Genomic DNA, 23,353 nt, shown 5'->3' on the forward strand with positions numbered 1-23,353 from the left:
AAGGTGTGAAGAAGGGATGCAAGCTGTCCATCCCAAACCTCCACTGGAGATGGAGGAATACTGGAAGAGCATACAGGAGAAGGACACAACATCAATACTTAGTGGCTAGTGGATCTAATAGCAACCTCCCTCAACAGGATCTAGTAACTATCACCTTTGCAGACATCCAAGAAACAGCTAACGAAGGTAAGATAGCAAAGGACCCTCAAGCTCCCAGTCCTCTGGTAGAGAACCCAAACCTTATCCCAAATGATGAAGACTGCTTCCAGTGTGAGTGGGAAAATAAATATATAATAAATATGCACACACAATGCTTTCTAGTGTAGTGGTTGGATACTAATGTGCAATGATACATGCTGCTATTGATATGTACATACCCCATACGATGCTAAATACTAAAAGTGAAAGGAGAAATGTTGGCAACTGCTAATCTTCTAATTCATTGGGTGCACCTCCATCATCCTTCTAGCCTACTTTGCTAATGTATGACAGACAACTTTTTCACACGCCACCTTCCCTACTTTAAAAATGTTGATTGAGAAGGTTAGCAAGAGGAAACATCTGTTATGATGATAATAACAGAAGGTCATTTGCTTGCTAATGCTAGCTGTGTTTCCATACAAAGTGCGCATTCTAACTGATCAGAGCAGTGAAAGAAGAGCCAGTGGCAACTTGCCTTGCATGCTGTTCTCCCATGAGTTTTTGATGAAACACCAGAGGTTTATTTACAATGTGCATATGCAGACCACATGAAAAAAGCTTCTGGCTTCTGAGCTGGCCCAGCTCAAGTCAGTGTCAATGGGAGACAGTCCCCCCCGCAAGACAGAGACAGCTACAGTGTGAGTATGAAATAAACACAGCTTTTAGCCACAGCAGGTAACTGCGGTGACAAAATAGTAATAATGTAAAGGATGAATGCAAACAGGCGAGGAACTTTTATCATAGCGTTGTCTGAGATGAAAGGAGAGAGATCACTTTATTTTGGCAAATTTTCATTTATGTCCGTTTTTAGATTGGACAAGTCATACACCGTTGGCCATACTTTTCCTGATGGAGTGCCACTGCTACCAAGTAGTACACGTTTAAGGAGAAAAGAATACAGCAATGATGTCATTAATAGCACCAAAAAAAGCGGTCTGAGTAGGTTTTTTATTACTATCTAGTGTTAATTACAACTCTGTTTATAGAGTGGAAGGAGCAGTGAATGAATGACAACAACATTTTGTGTCGACTCAGTTTGCTCTGCTCGTGTCTCGTCTGCCATTCCACCTGACAGTTTGGGCTTGACTTCATTGTTCTGCCTCATGCATGGGGAGCCTGTTTTGTAACAATGGCAGGCTGCATTTCTCTTCATGCTGAATAACAGCAGTGCCACTGATGGAATGTGTTGTAAACAACTGAATTTAATGAAATATCTTATCAGTGGAGCTCACTTGCCACTGGGGACACCCAGTGTCTAATGCAGCAATTAATTCTGCAAATGAGTTATGAGTGAGTTATGCAAGGCAATATTGCTCATTACAGCTGGGCTGATTGCATTATAGCTGGGATCTAATTGAGATGCCAGAGCCACAGAGGAGAAGCTGTTGAGGCTTTATAGAAGACCAACACCAAGAGGCACAGTGAATCATTCAGGCACAAGTTTCAGCAATGATATTGCAGATACACAAAAAGTCAGAACAGATGACAAAGCTGAAAACCTACAATAAGCAAAGAATATCAGTTTTTTACAGTATAATCCTTAAAGGCTTGTATCATCCATTTGTGTCATCCAACAATAAGATGTGTTTGTCGTCACGTTTCATTGTTGTCCAAGTCAAAGCTGGCTGAGCTGTGCAGTCATTGTGACACTTATCTCAGGTGAGTGACATATGAGTTATTGCTGTAGAAAAGCTGCTTATACCAGTCCAAACACAGAAACAGTTGCACACATGTGTCACATTTTACATCATTTGTCTCGGTGAACAAAATTGTTATTTTGACATCATGTGAGTTTCTTGGTTTAACTAATGATTCTGCAAGATTAAAAATTATCTTCGCTTACACTTGAAAGACATTTAGTTATTTTGGACCTCACTCTGTCTGCTATCCCAAAAAGAATAGAGAAAGATATTTAGAGGGAATTTGGGAACTTTACTGACTTGACTGGAAAACTGAGGATGTCAGTAGATGTTGTTAGCCTGGTTTAGACTTTGTAGCATCATAACAAGCACTCACAACACGATTCTCTGTATTGAGCCAATTATTATTATTCTGTCACCGATAAATACAAAACAGCAGAGAAAAACTAGACAAACATGTATAGCTGAATTCGACAGTACTGAGCAAGCCAATAACAACTGGTGTGGGCTGAGTTGATGTAACCAGTAGTTGCATTTCTAGGGAGGTCAGGTTACACCATGGGGTTTGCGGTTGTGATGTAGCTATGGCTTAGATTTCCCACTGACGCACAAAAGGTCAGTTTTTAGCGTTTTCCTTTACAGATGATGCTTGTTCAATAAAGGACAAAAAATAACCTTCCAGTTGCTTCTGACACTACTTTATAAGTAACTGTTGCACCTCACCTAATGTAATGCATCATATTTGCACAAATTAACATCCTAATTGGAACATCTCAGTCAGGACATCCTTCTAAAATTCATCTATTTGTTGAACTCAGGGGGCACATTATGAGATCTTAAATGGTGTTTTATTTCCACGATGAGTTTTATTGTTTTTTTTTCTTTTCTCTTGTTTTCTGTTTATAGATGCATTAAACTGCAGTTTCCAATTTAGATTTAAAGTATCCCTTGTGACTGGATGAAAACGTTCCCACCTTGTGATGAGTTTCTCTTTTTTTATTCACATGTAATAAGAGAACATTTTCTTAAACTATAGCTCTGAGTTTTAAAGCAGCCTTTAAAATGTTAAATCCAGAACAATACTTCCACACAGGCGTTTCACCATGAAACACATTGCTTTGGTAAGCTGGCATTGATGATATTAGATACTGTGAGTAAAAGAAAACATAATTAAAATATAATGTGTTAAATTTGCTTGGATGAGAGGGTCCAGCTGTAGATCAGAGGAATCTGGTTGTTCAGTCTGACGTCACAGATGACGTTACTGGTATTTCCGGACCTAAGTGCTCCTCAAGAAACAACGATGGCGGAGCCAGTGACTTTGTTCACGATTACCTCCTTCTTTAGCGAAGTACCAATTAGGGTTAAAAAGGGTCTTAATTCCTTCAACTCTAGTAAAGTGGTCAGTGTAACCGTTTTTCCAGGCGGAATTATAAAAGGAAGTGTCCAGGCATCCATAAAAAAGAAGATTTACAACGTTGAGGTGAGCTAGGAGTAAGCTAGCTAGCCGACGATTAAACATGAGATATTCTGTATTCTGATGTATTTCATAAAGCACACACACGTACAGCAATGCTATAACAGTGGACGTAAAATCTGGAGATCAAAACTCCAGACATCCAGAGGCCCCCAGAACACAAGAGACCAAGGAAGACCAACAGAGGGGCAGCATCGCCACTGTCCCAGAAAGAGCTGAGGAGAGTCCCAGATGAGGTCTCACTCAGCAGCCGCGGAGCAGAAGCCAGGGGGAGTTGCAGTGACGCGCCCGTGAGCTCCGCCGGCAGCCAGCCGTGCCTGAGTGACCGAGCCCCAGGCCGAGAGGCCGAGGGCACCTGTCAATGGAAAATTGTACTTAGTAGTCAGTATAATCTTTCAGTGATATAAGTTTGCATATGGTAGAATACTGCATGTAATCACTTGTGTGTAGAAGTATATAGTTGGTGGCATATTGAAAGAATGTCTCATAGGAGGTCTGTAACATTCTAGGGTGTTCACCCCCACATCCTACACTGAAAAAAATAATCAGTGGGATAAACATAAAAAAATCATTGTAATCGGTTGCACGCAATTAAGTTATGTTTTGTCAACCTTATTTTTTCATGTTATAACTGCACACAAATTTTTTGTAACATGAACATGATTTTTTCATGTTGTTTGTATCCTTTTCATTCATGTCAAATATTTATAGAAACTACTTGTTTATCAGACATTAACTGGTTATGTAAAATGTAAAGAGTTCCTTTATGTTAATTGTATTTGACTACCATGTGTTAGATTGACAAGATAATTTTATGCTATATACACATATATGTATACACACACACACACACACTGTATGTACTGTATATTTTGCTTTCAATCAAACCAACAAGCAAAACATTTTTTAACAATGACCTGTATTTTTCAAAACAGTATACAATTGGAAGTCGTAACAGCAGTTCAAGATTATACTTGAGTCATCTGAATGCATCTCTTCCAAAATGTACCAAACACAAACAACTTCTGGATCTTAATTCAACATTCTAGGGCCTATGAAAATGTTAACGCTGAATTTTCTAGGAATACTGGCCCAAAGGTAAAAGGTGAGAATTCCTCGGGTAATTTTTTAAATTTTTTTTTTTAAATGTAAGAGCCGTAAGGCACTATGGCAACAGGAATGCAAATATTAAAATATGACGAAGAAAAGCTTGAAAATAACATTTTCACCCACAAACACAAAATCAAGAGCCCTAAAATGTGATTCGTTTTGGCTTCCTTCTATAAGTGAAACATCACAATAACTTATACTAACAAACAAAACAAAACAGTGGTTGGACATCACAACATAACCAAAATTACTGTAACCATGTCCAATGAACTTAAAAATTGTATGCCTTCTAAACAGCTGCTTCAATTACTTCAGGCTTTTTACCTGAGAGCAGTTACCAGCTTCAAAATGACTTTGGTGACGGCAATGATGCAACGATCATTTTACAATTGAATGGGACTGAGTTATGTCAGTGGCAATACACCTTGATTGAAAATTTGTGCAGAAGCAGAAAGTGTGGCACACTCAGCCTCAATGTGATGAGAAATACAAACAAACCAAGAAAACAAGAAAAAAAACACTAGAGTACAAACTATTCCTCAAAAGAGTATGGCTTGAAAAATGAACATTGAATGCTATAGTAATGATGGCCCCAAAGTTAAAAGTGAAAGTTGCTCCTACCAGTAAAAACCTATAAAATTGTGAGAAAAATCAGTTTCGCTATATACTGTAATTTTACCAGTGTTGGCAAAAAAGAATCAATGGAACATATTCAGAGAGGTAGACATATTGTTTCCATGTCATAACTGTTCACTCGTACAGTCTGTTCTTGAGAACCTGTACCTTCTTTGAAAGGCTGTTCCCTTCGAGCTCCATAAGCAGTTTCTGGAATACCTCGAAGGTATACTTCAGTTCTGGTGGGTAGGTCAGGTTCAAAGTGTACATTAATCCAAATAGCATAGCAGCTGCTAGGGCACAGTTGTCCAAATCCTGCAAGACTCTCTGGCCTTCCAGGACTATCCCAATGTCCTCAGGGCTGTCACTGGCATCTCTTGACTTGATGATATAGATTCCCATTGTTGTTTCCTCAATAGATTGTTGGATAACTCCTTCATCTGTGGCCTGAAAAATACACATTCCCAAAATTAAATTCAACAGAACACTGGTCATTGCAAAGAAGCAGAATACTGTCAGAGAATGAAGAAGTGTTCAACTATGAACACCTCTTCATTCTCTGAAGAGGTGTTCAGAGAACACGTGGTCCTAATGCATGTAGAAGAAAAAAAAAGGTAAAACACCTAAACATAATATCTTCTCTAACCCACATAGACAATTCTCTGTATCTCTTTCTTGGTTAAGGTGACATTCAACCCATTTATTAGTAGATAACTACATTTTGCCATGGTTTAAAAAGGACGCTGAATAAAGCAGTATTTTTTACAAAGTGATTGACACAAAACAAGCTTGTTGATTTAGTTTGGTTTTTGCAATAACCGTGAGATACTAACATCTGAACTGTGCTAAACTATGATCCAAAACAAAGACGTTAGCTGGATCCAAGTATTTCATAAATATTTTTTTTATAAACACTTCCAGGCCATACAGTATTTTGTCTAATAAATAAGGTGGCCCCAATATTTATTAGATATGTCCATTAAAAAGTGAAATTGTGGCATGTCAGCATGTATATAAAACAAGGTTTCATAGCTAAATATAGTCTAATCCTTTTCAGATATGTCTATTCATTTTAGAATAAAAAAAAGACATACAAACTGGGGGCCGCCAGTGGTATCCCCCAGTCACCAGCAGATACACATGTGGCACAATTTTGAAAATCTTAGATCATTTTCAAAATCCGAGAGGTCAATGTCACTGAGATTCAAAATCTTTTTAGTAGCTGCACCAATGGGATGAATTTGACAATCCGACATGACTTTGTTGTTCAGTTGTCCACGCGTCATTGTGGCAATAAAAGCCTTTTTCAGCCAAGGGGTAAGAGATTTTAGATTTTTAAGTTTTGGGAGGGGGGGTTTAGTTCATGAAGCAACCACATTTATTTTCAATAAAAATGACCTTCTATAATAACACTTACCACATGTTCTGTCATTAAATTGCTGGGGTCTTCGTTGAGGTACACGCAGAGCCCCTTGATAATACATTCACGCACAAGATCAACATCATCCTGGCAAAGGGTGACAAGCAGCGTTTTGTTAAAATTATTATTTTCTCTAAACTGTAGACACAAATTAAAATTCTTTCTTACCTGGGCCATGGGTTCCAGAATATTCTGCAGTCTTCTTCCTATGTGTCCTCCTCGCTTTTTAAACACCTTTATAAATTTGTCCGATAGCACATCAATTTGCGAGAGAAATCGGGACTGCAGTGGCATGGTGGTAATCCGCCTAAACTCTGCATTTATCTAAAAAGAGAAGTTGACACATAAAAATACAGTCACGAACTCAAATGTAACAAGGTCACATTTACAAAAACTTATATCTTTTCTCATATTACTAATTTTTAGCTATGCATCCCACTCACTTTTGTGGTGAAATGGACTGATTTTTATATAGTGCTTTTCTACTCTCCCGGAGTACTCAAAGTGCTGTATACAACATGCCGCATTCATCCAATCACATCAATTCACACAAACACTGTTTTCTAAGTTTTTTAGTGCTTCCTAACTACCATTCATACTCCGATGAACGCATCAGAGAGCAATTGGGGTTAGTATCTCTTGTAGCCGAAGGATACTTGGCATGCAGACTTGAGGAGCCAGGGATCAAACCACTAAGCTTCTGATCAGTAGATGGCCTGCTCTACCTCCTGAGCTAAAGCCTACAACAAGAACAATGTCACAGGCCACACAGATTGACAACCCTCCATCAGTAGAGCTTAATTTCGATAGGCTTCCAGAGGAAAAAAGTTACACAACTGCTCGCGTTAGAAGTGGCTTATAACAACTGATTGTATATAAAAAGAGAATGATGTCACCACTTGTTAATTTCTAATTTGAAGTCTTAAGCTGTGCGTTTCCACAGTTGCCCTTCCAGCTTTCTTTTAAATAGCACGTCATTAGCACAGTGTAGATCTGCCTATGGAATCAAGAGACACTGTACCCTCATTAGTTAATCAAAAATCGTTAGCCAATGAGCATACACTAGTCCACTGTCCTTTTCCATATTAATGGGTACAATGAACACCATGTCATAATGGTAAATGGCCTGTATTTATATAGCGCTTTACTAGTCCCTAAGGACCCCAAAGCGCTTTACATATCCAGTCATCCATCCATTCACACACACACACACACACACACACACACACACACACACACACACACTGGTGATGGCAGCTACATTGTAGCCACAGCCACCCTGGGGCGCACTGACAGAGGCGAGGCTGCCGGACACTGGCGCCACCGGGCCCTCTGACCACCACCAGTAGGCAACGGGTGAAGTGTCTTGCCCAAGGACACAACGACCGAGACTGTCCAAGCCGGGCAGTGAAACTAGCAACTTAGACCACAAACACTCAGGAACCATAAACCATGTTTACTGAGGTCAAAGATAAAGTCAGCAGACCTAGAAACCATTTCTATCTTTTATATACAGTGTATGCTTCAGGTGCTATAATCAATAACAAAAAATCTTTACAATTCTAAATGACTTCTGACATTTTCCACAAACCTGGCAGACAACGTAAATGTTGTCAATGTTCTATTACAGGATACCATTAAAACACAATGATCTTCACAAAAGAATTCACAAATTACATACCTCGCTCACTTCAAAGAGTGCTGGCCATCTTGCCTGGAAGTCGCTGATCATGGGTGTGTCACAAACTACTTCATGTCTCCTATATGCAAATGTTTTCTCCATTTTCATTCTCACCACCTCCCGGTTGTTTGTCTTCTTCACATCTAAAAGAAGCTCCACTCTCACAGTCTCAAGGCTATCTTCAGATTCTCCAACCGGATAGGGGGGACAATAGTTTACTTCAGACCGCCGTGGTCTTTTAACGGCAAAAGCAGCACTTGATTTGCCCCCTGATTTCTGTGTCACAGAGTTCATAACCACCTCAGGGCATCCTAACTTTCTTAATTGAGTGCGGTAACTTGCCAGTTTATTCTTTAAGCTAGCTTTCCATCCAGCATATCCTGTGAGGGAGCCCCTCTCAGTGAGACAAGGATGTTTTGAGATGAGGGCCTCACCAACTGTGTTAAAGTCTTTATCAGTGACATAAACTTTGTATCTGACAATTTCTTGAATGAGGCCTTCAAGAATTTGCGACTTCAGTTTAGGATCTGGAGTAAGCAATGTGCCCTTTTCTTTGTATGCTGCATTGCCTCGCTCAAGTTTTAGCTCTGCATCAAAGGAAAACTCAGGAACACAGAAAACCCTTGGCCACAATGCCCTAGAGGTTGATGAGCAGGATGCCTCAGATTCTGGTGATGAGAGTATGTCTGTATCAACACATCCACTGGACCGAGGGTGGTGGAATCATCCAGACCAAAACTGCATGAAGCATCAGCTTCATCAGCCTCAGCAGACTGTGTAGTTAAGCCTTCAGCCAGGGAAGTCATTCTGATTGTTCCCCTATCTTGTATTTCATCCATTGAAGTAAGGTTCATGAACTCATTCCCAAATAGTGGATCCATGAACTGAAGCCGGAAGTTGCTATTATTGAGGCCACACTGTCTTTGCACTTCTTCAATAAGTTCAATAACGGATCCTGGAAGTCCACAGTGAAAAGTCAGCCTCTGACTGCTGTTGTCTCCCAAAATCACTTTGAGAATTGCCGGGGCCATTGTATATCCTTAATCTGCGAAATAGATGTAAAAGAACACTATACTTTAAAAAAAAATGTGAAATGATCAATCACAAAAACACGTCTGAATAATTAAATCTCAAACTTAAAAACTACATAACAGATAATTAAAAGATTGATAAGCTGCCCACAAGAAAATTAACAATTTAAATTGGAAAAAAGAGAAAAATCAAAAGTAGCCCCCCCAAAAAATAAACATTATGTCTGCATATCCAGTGTTTAACAAACTTATTACACCACAAGCCCCCCCCCCAAAAAAAAGAAAGAAAAACGAAATATTTTAGAATTAAAAGTTTAGAAGTCCTTTTCCTTTTCAGTGCATTACCAACATTTTAACATTAAGAACAGGAGTGAGGAGTTTAAAACTGAAGTCATCTTTTTATACGCAAATGTGAGCTGGCATACTAGACTTCTCTGAGAAATCAGAAATTAATCAAGCACAATCCACCACTAAAATCTATTTTTCTGTTCAGGATTGATACTTAACTGAAATTTCACAGCAAAAGCTCAAAATCTTACCAAGTATATTTGTCTTTTTTCTAGTCAAAATAATCTCATCACACCTAAAATAATACACATTCAGCTACAGAGTTACATTTCAGTGAGATATAGTAACTTGTTTTTAGACAGTGCATCTTAAAACTGAAGAATTTTCACCTAATACAAGTTATTTTTGCTTGAAATAAATTTTGCCAAGTGAACAAGTGAAAATTCTCCAGTTTCAAGATGCACTGATGATCTTTTTTGACTAGAAATAAGACAAATATACTTTGACCATTACAGAAACATAAACAGAGGAAGCACATAGAGTGCAAACCTCCGCCAAGCCAGCTCACTCTAGAAGAGATCAGAGAGCCAAAGAAATTTGATATTTAGAATCCCTGTATGACTATATTTTGTAAATATAACCAATGGCAGTAAGAAACATAGTTTTAAATAGCTCTATATAACATTACTGTCACTTTGACCTTTAGAAAAATCTGTTGAGCTTGAAGGAGAGGTCAGAGGTCGAAAGTGACATAATATTTTTTTTTAAAAAGTTAAATGATACAATCTATGTTTACAATAAAAACTACACTTGTAATAATCAGTTTCTAAGTTAAAAGACTTTTTGTGAATTTTCCACCAATAAATCCTTAAGTTGACCTTGAAGACATCACTTCCTTGGCTGTGGTAATAATTTTGGTAATTACCAATACTGTTAATATAGGGCAGATCTACATTAAACCTTACACTGGGTGGTCAAACAAATGTGTTAAGCACTGCACATTATCTGTCTTGTAGCCCTATGTCCAAACAAAAACAAAAAGTGCAGTCAAGTAAGAACAAAACTGCAAACTAATCAAAACTCCTAATTAACCAACCTTTTATGATGATATGTCTTTTTAAGGTCACCATTCGGATTGGGCCAATCATGTAATCAGCCAACGGATAAGTGTCACAGAGTTCACTCAGTGCTAGAAGCTTGATTTCTCTTGAAGGGGACATACTTAATTCAAAGGCTCTGTAGTGTTCATTGTACCACCCACACAACACTTTGACAATGAGAAACAGGTTCTCATTAATAACACACATCTGAATAATTTCGGCAAACTCTGGTAATCCGGATGTTGAACCATGAGTAACTATCATCCCTTCACTGTAGGTTATGCCAATAACTGACACGTTTTTGGCCAGATATACTTCACATGTACCAGGGTGTTTTGACCTAATAGCTTGACAAACGTCCTCTTTCAGTAGATCAACTGGAACTGGGGACGCATGATGTGCATCTAGGTTGCATTTACCATATGACGGTGAGCTGATGTGGAAAGAAATCATCAGCTGATGTTTTGAAGCCAAAGTCAAAGGTACATTTTTATAGCAACTGGTGTGTTTGACAATTTGCTTAAAAAAACGATGTTTGGCTTCAAATCGCATTGTCCATACTGCTGAAAGAGGGCCAAAGTACCTTATCATCTGAGGATAGTGCTCAAGAAAGTGATGCTTTGGTAGAAGTCTGACACAGGAAAACAGCTCTTGGTACCTTTGTCTGTGTTCAACTATTTTGCTTTCAAGATATGAGATGGACTCATCAGTATGTACAAGGGCAACAACTAACTCAACAATATCTTTTAAAACCATTAATACAACCCATGCTGGCTCATTTTCTGGCACACGATGTCCTATTAAAAATGGGAGCAACCTCAGCAAATTCCAGTTTTCATGGGCATTGCCTCCAATTGTTTTCAGACGCAAGAGTCTCTGTGGCACAACATGTGGCTTGTTTGTTTTGTCTGACCATTTATAGGGGAATGACAATATAGCTTTATTTAGCTCATCTATTGTAAAAATCTTCTTGGATATCAGTGATGCTAAGCAATGAGCCACCTCTACTGGCACAATACCCTCAAATAAGTCATGAGCAATGTCAGGGGGAAAACCAGAGACTACATGAAAATGTGACAATCGTTTTGCAAAAACACAATCTTGTTTAACCCCGAAGTACTGTGTGCTGTTCTCAGAGGCTTTTTTAACATGTTCTGCATGAACTGCTTTAGTTCGGAGGCCAAAAAAACCTGAAGCAACACTGTGAGAATTACTATCACAACGTTTTGCTGTGCAAAACTGACAGAAGTAATCACCAGAAAAATTTTCAACAAAGCCAGCAATGCTGTGTGCTCCCAAATTATCAGCCACAATGCTATGCAAAGTACCCTAACAAAGCAATATACACACCATGGTCCTCCAAACTTTTAAGATCTTCCACAAGAGGTTCCAAAACTTTGTCATAACCATATGCTCTAACATCATCACTTTTACAAAGCACAGCAAGATAAATAGATGATAAAGCAGAGTGACAGCCTGGGGGCAGGTTTGCTAGTATCCAATAAACACCAAAAAGCTTGTGCTTCTTTCGAGACGTCCCTAGGGGATTGCAGGTCTCAAAATCATCTACATACAAACAAAGTGATATACGCAACTCATCAGCATTCAAGAAACAGTTGTTTTTGAAATGATAACCATCTTTAACAGACCTGTACTCATAAGATGGGTCAACTTCAGTTTCGTCCTTTCCTCTATGACTTTCAAGTACCTTATCAAGAATTGCTTTTCTATTTAAAAGTTGCTGTAATGATTGTAACAGTGGGACATACTGAAAGGTGCGCTTCTTTTTTTGATCAAGTATGTAGGTAACTGGTTCCACAACACCAAACGTTTCCCTGTAAAATTGTTTACGTTGATATGTGGTGCTAAGAGGGCCTCCTTTTCCTATTGCGTTTTGAAGAGGGTCAGATAAACAAACTGCTGCAAGGATTTCTTCAACTACAGAGTCTTCAACTTGAAGATGGTGACGGCTAAAGATGTCAGTTATGAAGTCTCTAGATACTGGGACTGATGCAGCGCTTTTTAAATGATAAAGTTCTTGTAAAAATTCATCAATAGCTGTACCTGGCACATGTACTAAACACTCCAACTTCAGTAAGGCCGCTGCAAGCTGCTGCTCTATTGCATTTGGCAGGGCTTCATCTTGATCACTGCAATCTACCGATATACAATTTGAATCCTCCTCAACAAATTCCTCACACTTTTCATCAGGAAATGATGACAGAGATGCTACTGTAGATTTCTTCACAGTACCTGGTTTAAAATCTGCAAGGTTATGGGGTGTATGTCTGCGACTCTTGTGAGATTTAAAGGTTCCATAAATACAAGTCTGAAAACTGCAACCAACAAACATGCAAGAAACATTTTCATTTTTCTTTAGATGTGAGTTGATATGAATAAAGTACTCCCTTTCATTTGCCAAGTTCTTGCAGGAACATAAGTGACAACTAAATATAGATAACTCTTTCAATGTCTGACTGTCTTGTGAAGAATGCACTCTACTTTGATGTACAATTAAGGCGTTCCATGTCTTAAATGTGCATGGGCATTTTGAATACGTACATGGATAACGGGAAGTACGTCCAAAGTGTGGATGTTTGAGTTTGTAATGATTAAGTAGCTCCAATCTACCTTTAACTGATACTGAGCACCCTTTACACTGCCACATTCACTGGAGAAGGAGGAGAGGGAGAGAGACAGATTCATTAACATTTGCAATGCAATTTAGTAGAACTTAAATGTACTTAAACCCCTTAAGTACTGCCCTATTTATAGTTCAAACACTCACCACCCCTACAGAGCCTTTAGGGACACTCAGGACAGAGGTAAATTTTGTTTCACAGGCAGAATACGATATCTAGAAAAAATCAAATTTTGCATCAATTATAAAAACATTTAGCATCTATTAAAGATGTAGACAAACTGTTCAACATAGTTCTATGTGTGTTTTAAAAATAAACTAATCATGGTTATTAATTATACATTAAAGTAATTTTCCATCTGATTAAAGCATTACAGATATATGGTAAATTACTACGCACCTTTATCTGGAAAAAAAAATATTCCATGTGGCAACCCAAACCTAATCCAAAAACTTAAAACTAAGTACAATGTTGATAACTGGAATATTACACATCTGTATCCTGCCACCAAAATTCTCTTTCAGTAATACTTAGTTACATAATTTAATTTGATCTTTCTGCAAAATAAAATTTACAAAAAGTAAGATAACATATGCAAATCTTCACTAACAAACAAAATATTATTACAACATTAACTTTTAATACCACTACAGAACAGCACTAGAGAATTGCTCTGAAGTGACAACAATCTGCCTCTCAGCAGGGACAAGCACCAAATATCTGTAAAGAAAAAGTCAATACATTTCAAATAATTATATTGTCACAATGACCCAGAAAATACAAAAAACTTACAATTTCTCTGGCACTAATGACTACTGCAGGCCCTTCATACCTTTCTATTTTTTTGTAAAACATTTTTACTAACACCAGTTAACTAAATGCACACAAGTTTGTTGGAAAAGATGTTAACACGCATAATACTGCCCTGCAGCTTAAGCTAGCATTATCGTCATTTAATTTGAGGAATAATTCTTATTTTCCATTATGTTGCTCAACAGCAGTATATACGAAAAACTACCTCGGTAAAAATTCACACATCTGATAGATTTTATCTTCATTTCCTCTCGAAAATTTAGTTTTAAGTTTAATTTACCTCGACAAAGTAGAGCTCTGCGCCAAACGTACGCCTCCCACGAAGAGAAGAAATGGCGGACACCACGGTCAATCTTCCCTCGCAGAACACACCCTATAGGGGCGGGGTTTCAACAGAAAACATAACTATTTTCGATTATTTTAATTGACTTATTTTAAAAGACTGAACAGTCTTTTAAAAACAAGTGAAAAGCGTGAGACTGAATTATGTTTAGATCAAAAATATAAATGATTCATGTAGAATATGTGAAGCGCATATTTGCAAATTTAACAACCTCACAATAGCATGAAGCTTACATTAGCTTGAAGCTAGAGGTTGTCATTTTATTTAATTTTATTTTCTGGGCTTACAAACAGGACACGCAACATTTAGATAACTGTTACACTGAATCTTAAATCTGTATTGAGTGTTCTCGCTGCTGGCTGCAGAAGCAACATCATCCTATCAGCATGTTTATAGCGGCTGTGGCTATGTGCTGGTAATGTCACCGCTGACACACTATCAACAGAGCAGCCATATTAATAATAATAAAAACAGATTTTAGAAGAATAAATTGAACTAAAGCTACAGAAAAGCAAACATCCCATAAATATGACCTTACATGAGCACGAATTTACTTTATTTTGTGGCAGAAGACAGTCGTATCCCTGCCCTATTAGCTTGTTTAACCCTTTAAGACCTAACATAGAACCAAGTCCGCCAGAGCTTATATTATATTTTTACATGCTGTGGAGCCATTTTTGGGAGCATTTCAAGTTGCTATACATCAATACAACCATTATAGCCCAGATTTTAATAATATGTATTCATTAAGTGCATAGTAATTACATAAATTGCAAAAAAGTGCAATAAACTACAAAAAAATTGAAAATCGTTTTTGCTTTTTTAACATATATTTGTAGTTAGAGAAATTTAAGAGGCGTATCCCTCAAAACTGTAAATACAAAAAAGTTGCACAAAATAGTTTCCCACCACAGGAAATTTATTTTGAGTGTCTTCATAGTTTTATTTTTGAAATGCACCAATTTTTATACACTGCAGGAAAAACGAAAATAAATATTATACTGCAAATTTGCAAAAAAGCAGCATATGCATCAAAATAAACTATTTCCAGCAGTGCAATATGAGTCCTAAGCATCCCAGAAACGACACAGAAAGTCATAAAGTCAAAGATAACTTTTAAAAAGACGAGTATAGGCCCTGAGGCCCTGATAGTAAAAAAGACTACATTTCCACGAAAATGACGTCACTTCCGGTTTCGGGCACGTAATGGCAGAAATGCAAAAGTTCGCGCTGACGTCTATTCCAACGTAGGAAGTGTTATGACCAGCTGATTGGATCGGTAAAGCCTGTTTCTGGAATATTATGTTTTTGTTGCTGCAAGCGCTTTTTATGCAGTTTTTGCAAAGCTTTATGTGGAAGGAAACCGTGACCGAGGACAAGCTGATGGCATAAGTTGTAAGTACAACTCCTCCGGTTTCATATGCAAAAAAATTTTTTGCGCTAGCTTACGTGGTTGCAGTGCTACTGGGATTTAAAAATAGTTTGTCAGGGTTCCTGGGTCGTTGACCCAGTGATTTCAGTTTGTTCATGTTCAGTTTAGTTCGCCACATTAATATTCTCACTTCCTGTTTTTCCCCGCGTCAGCTTGTCTTCCATGTCATTAGTCAGATTATGTTCAGCTCTGTACTCACCTGTTTCCAATCATTGTCATCATTCAACCTGTGTATTTAAGTTCCTCGGTTTCACCAGTTCTCTGTCGTGTCATTGATGTTATGTCGTCGTCTCCGTCTGTATGTTCAGCTAGTCAGCCAGCCATCCTTCCAGTCTTTCAGCCAGCCAGTCACTCCATCGTTCCTGCTTTGTTCATTCACCCTCCAATAAATCCTCTTCATTTCTGCACCGTGAGTCCAGCGTTTGGGTCATCTCTTCCACGCCTCCACACACAACCTCTGACAGAATGACACGACCCGTGCCAAGAAGACACGCTTTTGACCCAGCGGACTCGGACCTTTACGAGCGGCAGGACGCAGCGCTCTCCATTTGGGCGGAGAAGCTCAGGTGGAAACAGCGGCTCTTCTCAGAGAGGGAGCACGTCTTTGAGGGGACTCGTCTGGCTCTGGGCGGACCTCGGAGACGCCGCGGTCCTCCACCTGCTGCCTCACCTGCATCGGAGCATTCGCCGCGGAGAGTGGGCGTCGCAGGCCAAGCTTCGGCCGCTCGCTCTCCCGCTGCTCCGCTCCTCGCTCGCCCGCCAGCCGTTTTACTCACCGGACCTTCAACTTCGCCATGGCACAGCGGCTCCGCCTACCACCTCGGCTCAATGGAGGCTCCCGTGCCAGAGGCTCGGCTGTGTACCCCGCCTGCTGCCTCTTCCCGGAGAAAGCGGCGCACACGTCGCCATAAAACGGACTACTTTCAGCCACTCCCGATGGTGAGCTCCAGTGACTGTTTTTCGCACTCACCATCTGACTACTCACTTGAAACGCACCATAGACTCACCTCTGATTCATGGGGAGTCTCCCTCCTAGACGAGGACGTGGACTGGGAAGAGTTTTTCTGCTCTTCTCCAAAGACTGTAAATAGTGGTGGCAGGAAAACCAGAACAATCGCCAATAAACCTGCCAGTAACACACACACCATCACTATTTCCACACCCAGTGTTCAGCCACTTCCCACCAGCACGGGGGCCCAGTCTACGCCCACACCAGTGCCAGCTCCCAGGAGGAGGGCAGCTGCGACCCGGTCTACCTCCACACCTGCTTCTGTTTCTCAGGTGGGGGTGACTGGTGTCCAGCCACCTTCCGTGCCCGTCCCAGCGCCCAGGTTGAGGGCAACCCGAACCCAGCTTGACCTTCCTGGAGGCCTGGAAGAGCTAACCGGTCCACCGGCTACCTCACCACTTCATCCACCTCCTGACCCAGCCTTTCACGCCCTCGCACTATCCCTAGTTAGATTAGCTGAACTGTCCCCTGCTCAGGCCCCAGCTTTATTAGCCCAGGCTGCAGTTTTGTCCCCTTCGGTAACCCAGTCATCAGCTCAGCCACCAACCTCAGCTCCGTCGTCAGCCTCGCCTACCTCTGTTCCTCCTTTAGCATCTCCACTCCCGCCAGTTCCCTCACCTGCTGTTCAGCTTTCAATTCAGTCAGTTCCCTCACCTGCTGTTCAGCTTTCACTCCAGTCAGTTCCCTCACCTGCTGCTCAGCTTCCAGCCCCGTCAGTCCAGTCACCTGTAGCTCAGTCTGCTCCTGTCCTCCAGTCACCTGTAGCTCAGTCTGCTCCTGTCCTCCAGTCTCCTGTAGCTCAGTCTGTTCCTGTCCCCCAGTCGCCCGTCCTCCAGCCTGTCCAGTCTGTCGTTCACTCTTCTGTAGTCCAGTCTGCCGCCCAGTGCCCTGTAGTCCAGTCGCCTCCTGTTTCCCAGTCGCCTGTCCACCATCCCGTTCAGTTCCCGGACCTGCAGCCACAGCACCCAGAGCCAGCTGTGAGCCTTCCTGCTTCTCAGCCAGGGGTTTCTGCTCCCGCTGGCCCGGCCGCTCCTCGGCCAGAGGCCTCCGCGCCTACTGGCCCGGCCGCTCTCCAGCCAGAGGCCTCCGCGCCTACTGGCCCTGCCTGTCTCCGGCCAGAGGCCTCCGCGCCTGCATCGCCTGGTCAGGCCTCTGCATCAGCTGCGCCCACGCCCGGTCAGGCCTCTGCATCAGCTGCACCCACGCCCGGCCCGGTCTCTGCCTCAGCTGCACCCACGCCCGGCCCGGCCTCTGCCTCAGCTGCACCCACGCCCGGCCCGGCCTCTGCCTCAGCTGCACCCACGCCCGGCCCGGCCTCTGCCTCAGCTCCGCCTGGTCCGGCTTCAGCCTCAGAGCCTTCGTCGGCTTCAGCCTCCTCAGAGCCTTCGTCTGCTGCAGCCTCAGCCTGTGCTTCGCCTGGTCCCGCCTTGACTGGTCCCGTCTCGACTGGTCCTGTGCCCACCGGGCCTCGGCCAGTACGCCTGACACTGGAGAGCCGCCGCCGCTGCCTTCCGCGCGGCCGGCCCCCTGAACTGCACCGTCATCGCCTGAGTGGCCGCCGTCGCCTTCCGCACGGCCGGCCCCCGGACCGCCATCGCCTGAGTGGCCGCCGTCGCCTTCCGCACGGCCGGCCCCCGGACCGCCATCGCCTGAGTGGCCGCCGTCGCCTTCCGCACGGCCGGCCCCCGGACCCTCTTCTCCTGGGTGGCCGCCGTCGCCTTCCGCACGGCCGGCCCCCCGAACTGCGTCCACGTCGCCACCGTCGCCTTCCGCACGGTCGGCCCCCGGACCAGCGCTGTCATCACCGCCGTCGCCTTCCGCACGGTCGGCCCCCGGACCAGTGCTGTCATCGTCGCCGTCGCCTTCCGCACGGTCGGCCCCCGGACCAGCGCTGTCATCGTCGCCGTCGCCGTCCGCACGGTCGGCCCCCTGAACTGTCTCTGTGTGGACTCCGTCCCTCCGTCCTGGGCCCCCTCCGCCCGCCCTGTCCTGGTTTTTCGTTCTTTTGGCCGTCGGGTGCCGGCCTTTGCGGGGGGGGTACTGTCAGGGTTCCTGGGTCGTTGACCCAGTGATTTCAGTTTGTTCATGTTCAGTTTAGTTCGCCACATTAATATTCTCACTTCCTGTTTTTCCCCGCGTCAGCTTGTCTTCCATGTCATTAGTCAGATTATGTTCAGCTCTGTACTCACCTGTTTCCAATCATTGTCATCATTCAACCTGTGTATTTAAGTTCCTCGGTTTCACCAGTTCTCTGTCGTGTCATTGATGTTATGTCGTCGTCTCCGTCTGTATGTTCAGCTAGTCAGCCAGCCATCCTTCCAGTCTTTCAGCCAGCCAGTCACTCCATCGTTCCTGCTTTGTTCATTCACCCTCCAATAAATCCTCTTCATTTCTGCACCGTGAGTCCAGCGTTTGGGTCATCTCTTCCACGCCTCCACACACAACCTCTGACATAGTTACGCAAAACAGAGCGTGCCCGCTCCGATCGGCTGTAAAGGGTTAATGGTTAAGCCACTGCAGTTACCACCACTTAGTACAGACACTGATGCAACTTTGTAATACTCAGTAAATTTAGACTGAAAAAATATATAAATCTTATTTCCCATTATATTTGATTATTACTAATTTATTAATCACATTTATCACACATTTATCACATAATTTCGGTTACCATTAGCTAACTGGAGCCTTACGTTGGCCTTTCATGGTTTTTGATAAACAACCCACATACCAGAAAAATAACATTACACCAGTAAAAGTCCACATAACTAAAGGGTCTACACTCTTTCTCACTGGTGTTTTAGCTTTAAATTCTTATTTGCCTTCAATAAAAGAACTCCAGACGGTTTCCAGTTTCCAAAGCGAGAGACAAAATGGCGGACGGTGCAGGCAATTTTTCCTCCTGAACATTTCCAGGGGGTGGAGCTTCAGGAGAAAATATCACTGCTTTGTTTCTTTCCAACATGATTTAGTCTAATACACTCAACATCCTTAAAGAATATGTGAAAATGAAAAGACTAAATTATGTTGAGATGAGAAATTGAAATTACTCAAGCTGGATATATGAAATCCTTATATGCAAATTCAACAACCAGCCTATTGCATTTTTTTCAGTGTAGGAGCATGAGAGAGGTCGTACCTTGTCTTATTGTTTTACGGTAGGATTAACGTAGTTATGTCAGTTTTAGTCTAAGTGCCTTTTGTTTAGATGAACTACTGGACTTCTTCACTGTGTTATCTAGGGCGAACCATCTAGGGTGAGGGGGAGACTACCCTCTTCCTGACCAAGGATGTACCTTTTGTGCTTTCATGTTATATGACCCTTTGATCAGCAGGAACACATACACACACATACACACACACGCACCCACTGAAGTATAAATAAAGACTGGGGCAGTTTCTCAGCGCGAGTCTCTCAGTCTGGAGGCTGCCCTTGCTAGCAAGAAGTTCTGTGTGTTTCTCTTCTCTGAGTCTTTACTGAAGAAGTGTTTAGAGTATATTTCTTAACAGCACCCCACCTCCGAAGTGGCCCGAGCGAGCCCCAGGCTCCAGGCCCCGACAAGCAGCCACCAAGGAATGAGCCAGTTTGTACCTGGACGCCCATCCCCAGACACAAAGAACCACCAACGCACCGATGTCTGAGGGAGTCTGCCACTGGCAGGGGAAGTGGTGGGGGGAGATAGGCCTCCATACCTTAGAGGGCCCGAGGTGTCCCCAGAGAGGTGGCGTCTGATACCCAACCTGACATATAGACACAGACATACAGGAACACACAGATACAAACATCCATTCCCACCCTCATGCTCTCATATGCACTTACTCCACACTCAACCAACGTGGAGACAGACATAAAGAGACGCTGTACACACAATCACACTCCCCAAGCGTACTCTAAGAACCGGGTCTAGGTACCTTTGCCCCTGGAGGGGGAACTGCACCCAGACCCAGGTGGTGTTACCCTTTTCCCTGCGGTGGGGGGAGGCAGACCGCCCCGACTCCGCAGCAGCAGGGAGGCCCCACACTCCAGACCCCAGTCGGACGGCCAACTCCTCCTCCTAGCCCCCCCCCCCCGCTCCAGCAGGCTGCAGAGAACAGGGGTGAGAGAAGACTCCAAACTTCCCTCCACCCGCTCATATGTAGTGTTGATGCATGTATGTTCTAAGGTGCATTTAAAACCCAGGAGGGCATGGAGCTACCTGCCAGAGAGCAGCAGGTAAGCGCATAGCCCCTCCTGCTAGCCCTCAATGTCTACGTGTAAATTAATTAATTAATTAAAATTCTTCATTGTTGTCAGAAAGTCATTGGAAAGAAATACACATCATCGCTTACATTTAAAATACGTCAAATGCCTGTGCAACACTGTGCTTTGTTGAAGACACTGTGGCAATATACTGCAGGCAGTCCCAGTGCTGTCAGCAGCACTCTCCTTATTCCATCAGAGCAGAATACTGAGGCATCTGTGAGTGTCACTCAAGCAGTCTGATCACACAGTGTGTGGCATCTGTCATCAGCAGCCCTGCTCATACACATTGACATACATTGTCTTACTTTTCTCTGTCTATTTAAGACACCAAATGTTTGTTTGTTTGTTTGTTTGTTTGTTTGTTTGTTTGTTTGTTTGTTTGTTTGTTTGTATGGGGATCTTTTGGGGGGACACTGATTGACAACAGCTGCACTCAGTGCTTAACACCAGCCTTAACCCAAATTAAACCTCAACACTAAAACCAAAAATGCCTTTAAAGGTTTGTGAAACGACCAGACACTATATCAAACTGGTTTCTATAAAGATAAACACACTTAAACACAATTTGAAAGCATTGCATTTGGAGAAGCACAGCATGCTTTGTGTGAAGCTCTCTTTGTTTGTCTCACTCTGACAAGCCTTAGTGCCTTAAAATAAGCAACCACTCTGTACTTGAAAACTTCTCCATCTCCCACCACTTTATTTATTTATGCATATATTCCTTTGTGAAATATGTTAAAACATGACAGTAAAGTTTTTTCTTAGATAGTCTGTTCAGAGCCACATCTGTCTTCAGCAAAGCCTTCTAACTGAAAGACATGGATGACAAACCAAATGCCTACAGACAGTGTCACGCATTATATGACAAGTGTTAGTGAGCACAAATGTAAAGGCATCTCTGTATTGTCTATTCAGGCCTCCACCAGACTTTTGTTATATTCCACTGTGACACTAATCGAGTTAAACAAAGAATAGAGTTGTTGGCATTGTGGAAAAGTGTTTCAAAGAAGCATTTTTGGGAAACAAAAGCTGTTTTAATAATCATTGTTTGAATAGAAAAGTGGAAAAAAAACCTCTCAGTTAGTGTTTTGACCATTACCTGTAGCTCACAACACAGTTGTACAATGCATTATGCAATCCTAATATTAGCATCAAGAACAAAGTGTAACTGAGGGCATTTTAAAGTATGTAACTATGCAGGTAACTGAGCATAAATGCAACAAGTCTAGGGTTGTGACTTCTGAGTCTATCTTGAAGTTTGCACAGTGTCTGAGGTGGTTTCCAAGTTAATTGCGATTTGAAGATTGTGAAAGTATTTGTTTCTCTGTCCGGTGTCCGGGGATGGACTGGTTACCTATTCAGAATGTATCGAGGTCTTTTTTTAAAGATCTGTGGTTTCTGTTCTAAATCAGGACAAAAACCTTTCTTCTTTTCCATTTTCAAAGGTGTTTCCTTTTTGCAGTGCTGTTGGGTCACAAACTTTAAAGCCAGTATGATAGCCTTGTCCCACCAATGCTGTGAAGGTCCAGCTTGTCAGATCCAATTAAAATCAAATCACTCAAAAAGATCCTCTGGAAAAGAGTAGATTTCTTAGAATAGAGATTATTAAACAGTGTCATATGAACAGCAGAAACCAGTACATTTACCAGTATATTTAAAGCAAACGAAAGCGAAGCAACCGTGTAGAGCCTTAAAGCACAAACAGAAAAGACACACAAAAAGACAGACAGGAAAAAGCAGCAGTCCGGGTCAAATCGACCCAACGCTTATATACGATCAGTGACCCCTCCTCCTGCTGTTGGGTACCCTTTAATCCTTTGTTCTTTCTTTTCATCTTCCACTTATGATACATAACTTTCTGGCCCTACCACATAACTTCCCGAGAACCAGTCTTACATCCATCATTGAACTGGGTCCCTTTGTCAGTTTGCAAAACGGCAGTTAACAATTCAACAATTTGACAATTATTTCGGGCGTGCATGCCAAAAGTAAACTGCTATCTATGCTAAGAAAGGGTTTTTCTCAGCTTCTGGCAGCTGAGGTGGGAAAACAGAACCCCAGGTGCATGCCTAGTGGGGCCAGGTTTGTTTAACGTATAGGCAATGGAAGGGCTGGACACAACGTGGGGCGGTACAGATGATTGCAGATGAACACCGAGGAAGGGTTTAACCCAATATCTGGACTAGTCACCGTTGGCCATAACACAATTAAAGAATAGAATAGAATTAGAATTCAACTTTATTGTCATTGCACATGCACAGGTACAGGGCAACGAAATGCAGTTTGCATCCATCCAGAAGTGCTTTAG

General features: G+C 42.1%; 1 protein-coding gene and 1 long non-coding RNA gene across 2 annotated transcripts; both read right to left on the reverse strand.

Annotated features, from left to right (window-relative positions):
* Nucleotides 1-4,237: 4,237 nt before the first annotated feature.
* Nucleotides 4,238-8,577, reverse strand: LOC146558985 (uncharacterized). The gene is made up of 4 exons (XM_085246780.1): nucleotides 8,145-8,577; nucleotides 6,632-6,787; nucleotides 6,461-6,550; nucleotides 4,238-5,490 (listed from the first exon to the last, which is right to left on the reverse strand). The coding sequence occupies exons 1-4, from the start codon at nucleotides 8,436-8,438 to the stop codon at nucleotides 5,179-5,181; spliced, it is 852 nt and encodes a 283-aa protein (XP_085102906.1). The 5' UTR covers nucleotides 8,439-8,577; the 3' UTR covers nucleotides 4,238-5,178.
* A 4,452-nt stretch (nucleotides 8,578-13,029) lies between these two features.
* Nucleotides 13,030-14,355, reverse strand: LOC146558986 (uncharacterized). The gene is made up of 3 exons (XR_014888678.1): nucleotides 14,299-14,355; nucleotides 13,352-13,420; nucleotides 13,030-13,234 (listed from the first exon to the last, which is right to left on the reverse strand). It is a non-coding gene; the product is annotated as an uncharacterized LOC146558986 (long non-coding RNA).
* Between the last annotated feature and the right edge of the window lie 8,998 nt (nucleotides 14,356-23,353).

The sequence above is a fragment of the Mchenga conophoros genome, linkage group LG15 (assembly GCF_057382185.1).
Source record: "Mchenga conophoros isolate Kocher_MC1m ecotype Shallow Benthic linkage group LG15, M_conophoros_male_GT1.1, whole genome shotgun sequence".
NCBI classification, from domain to species: domain Eukaryota; kingdom Metazoa; phylum Chordata; class Actinopteri; order Cichliformes; family Cichlidae; genus Mchenga; species Mchenga conophoros.

Bases quoted from the DNA above. Each gene is read 5' to 3' on its own strand.
- LOC146558985 (XM_085246780.1), bottom strand. From the start codon at position 8,438: ATGAACTCTGTGACACAGAAATCAGGGGGCAAATCAAGTGCTGCTTTT. The intron at 6,788-8,144 runs GTATGTAATTTG...TTCTCTTTTTAG, and splicing joins CACTCTTTGAAGTGAGCGAG to ATAAATGCAGAGTTTAGGCG. The intron at 6,551-6,631 runs GTAAGAAAGAAT...ACCCTTTGCCAG, and splicing joins TTCTGGAACCCATGGCCCAG to GATGATGTTGATCTTGTGCG.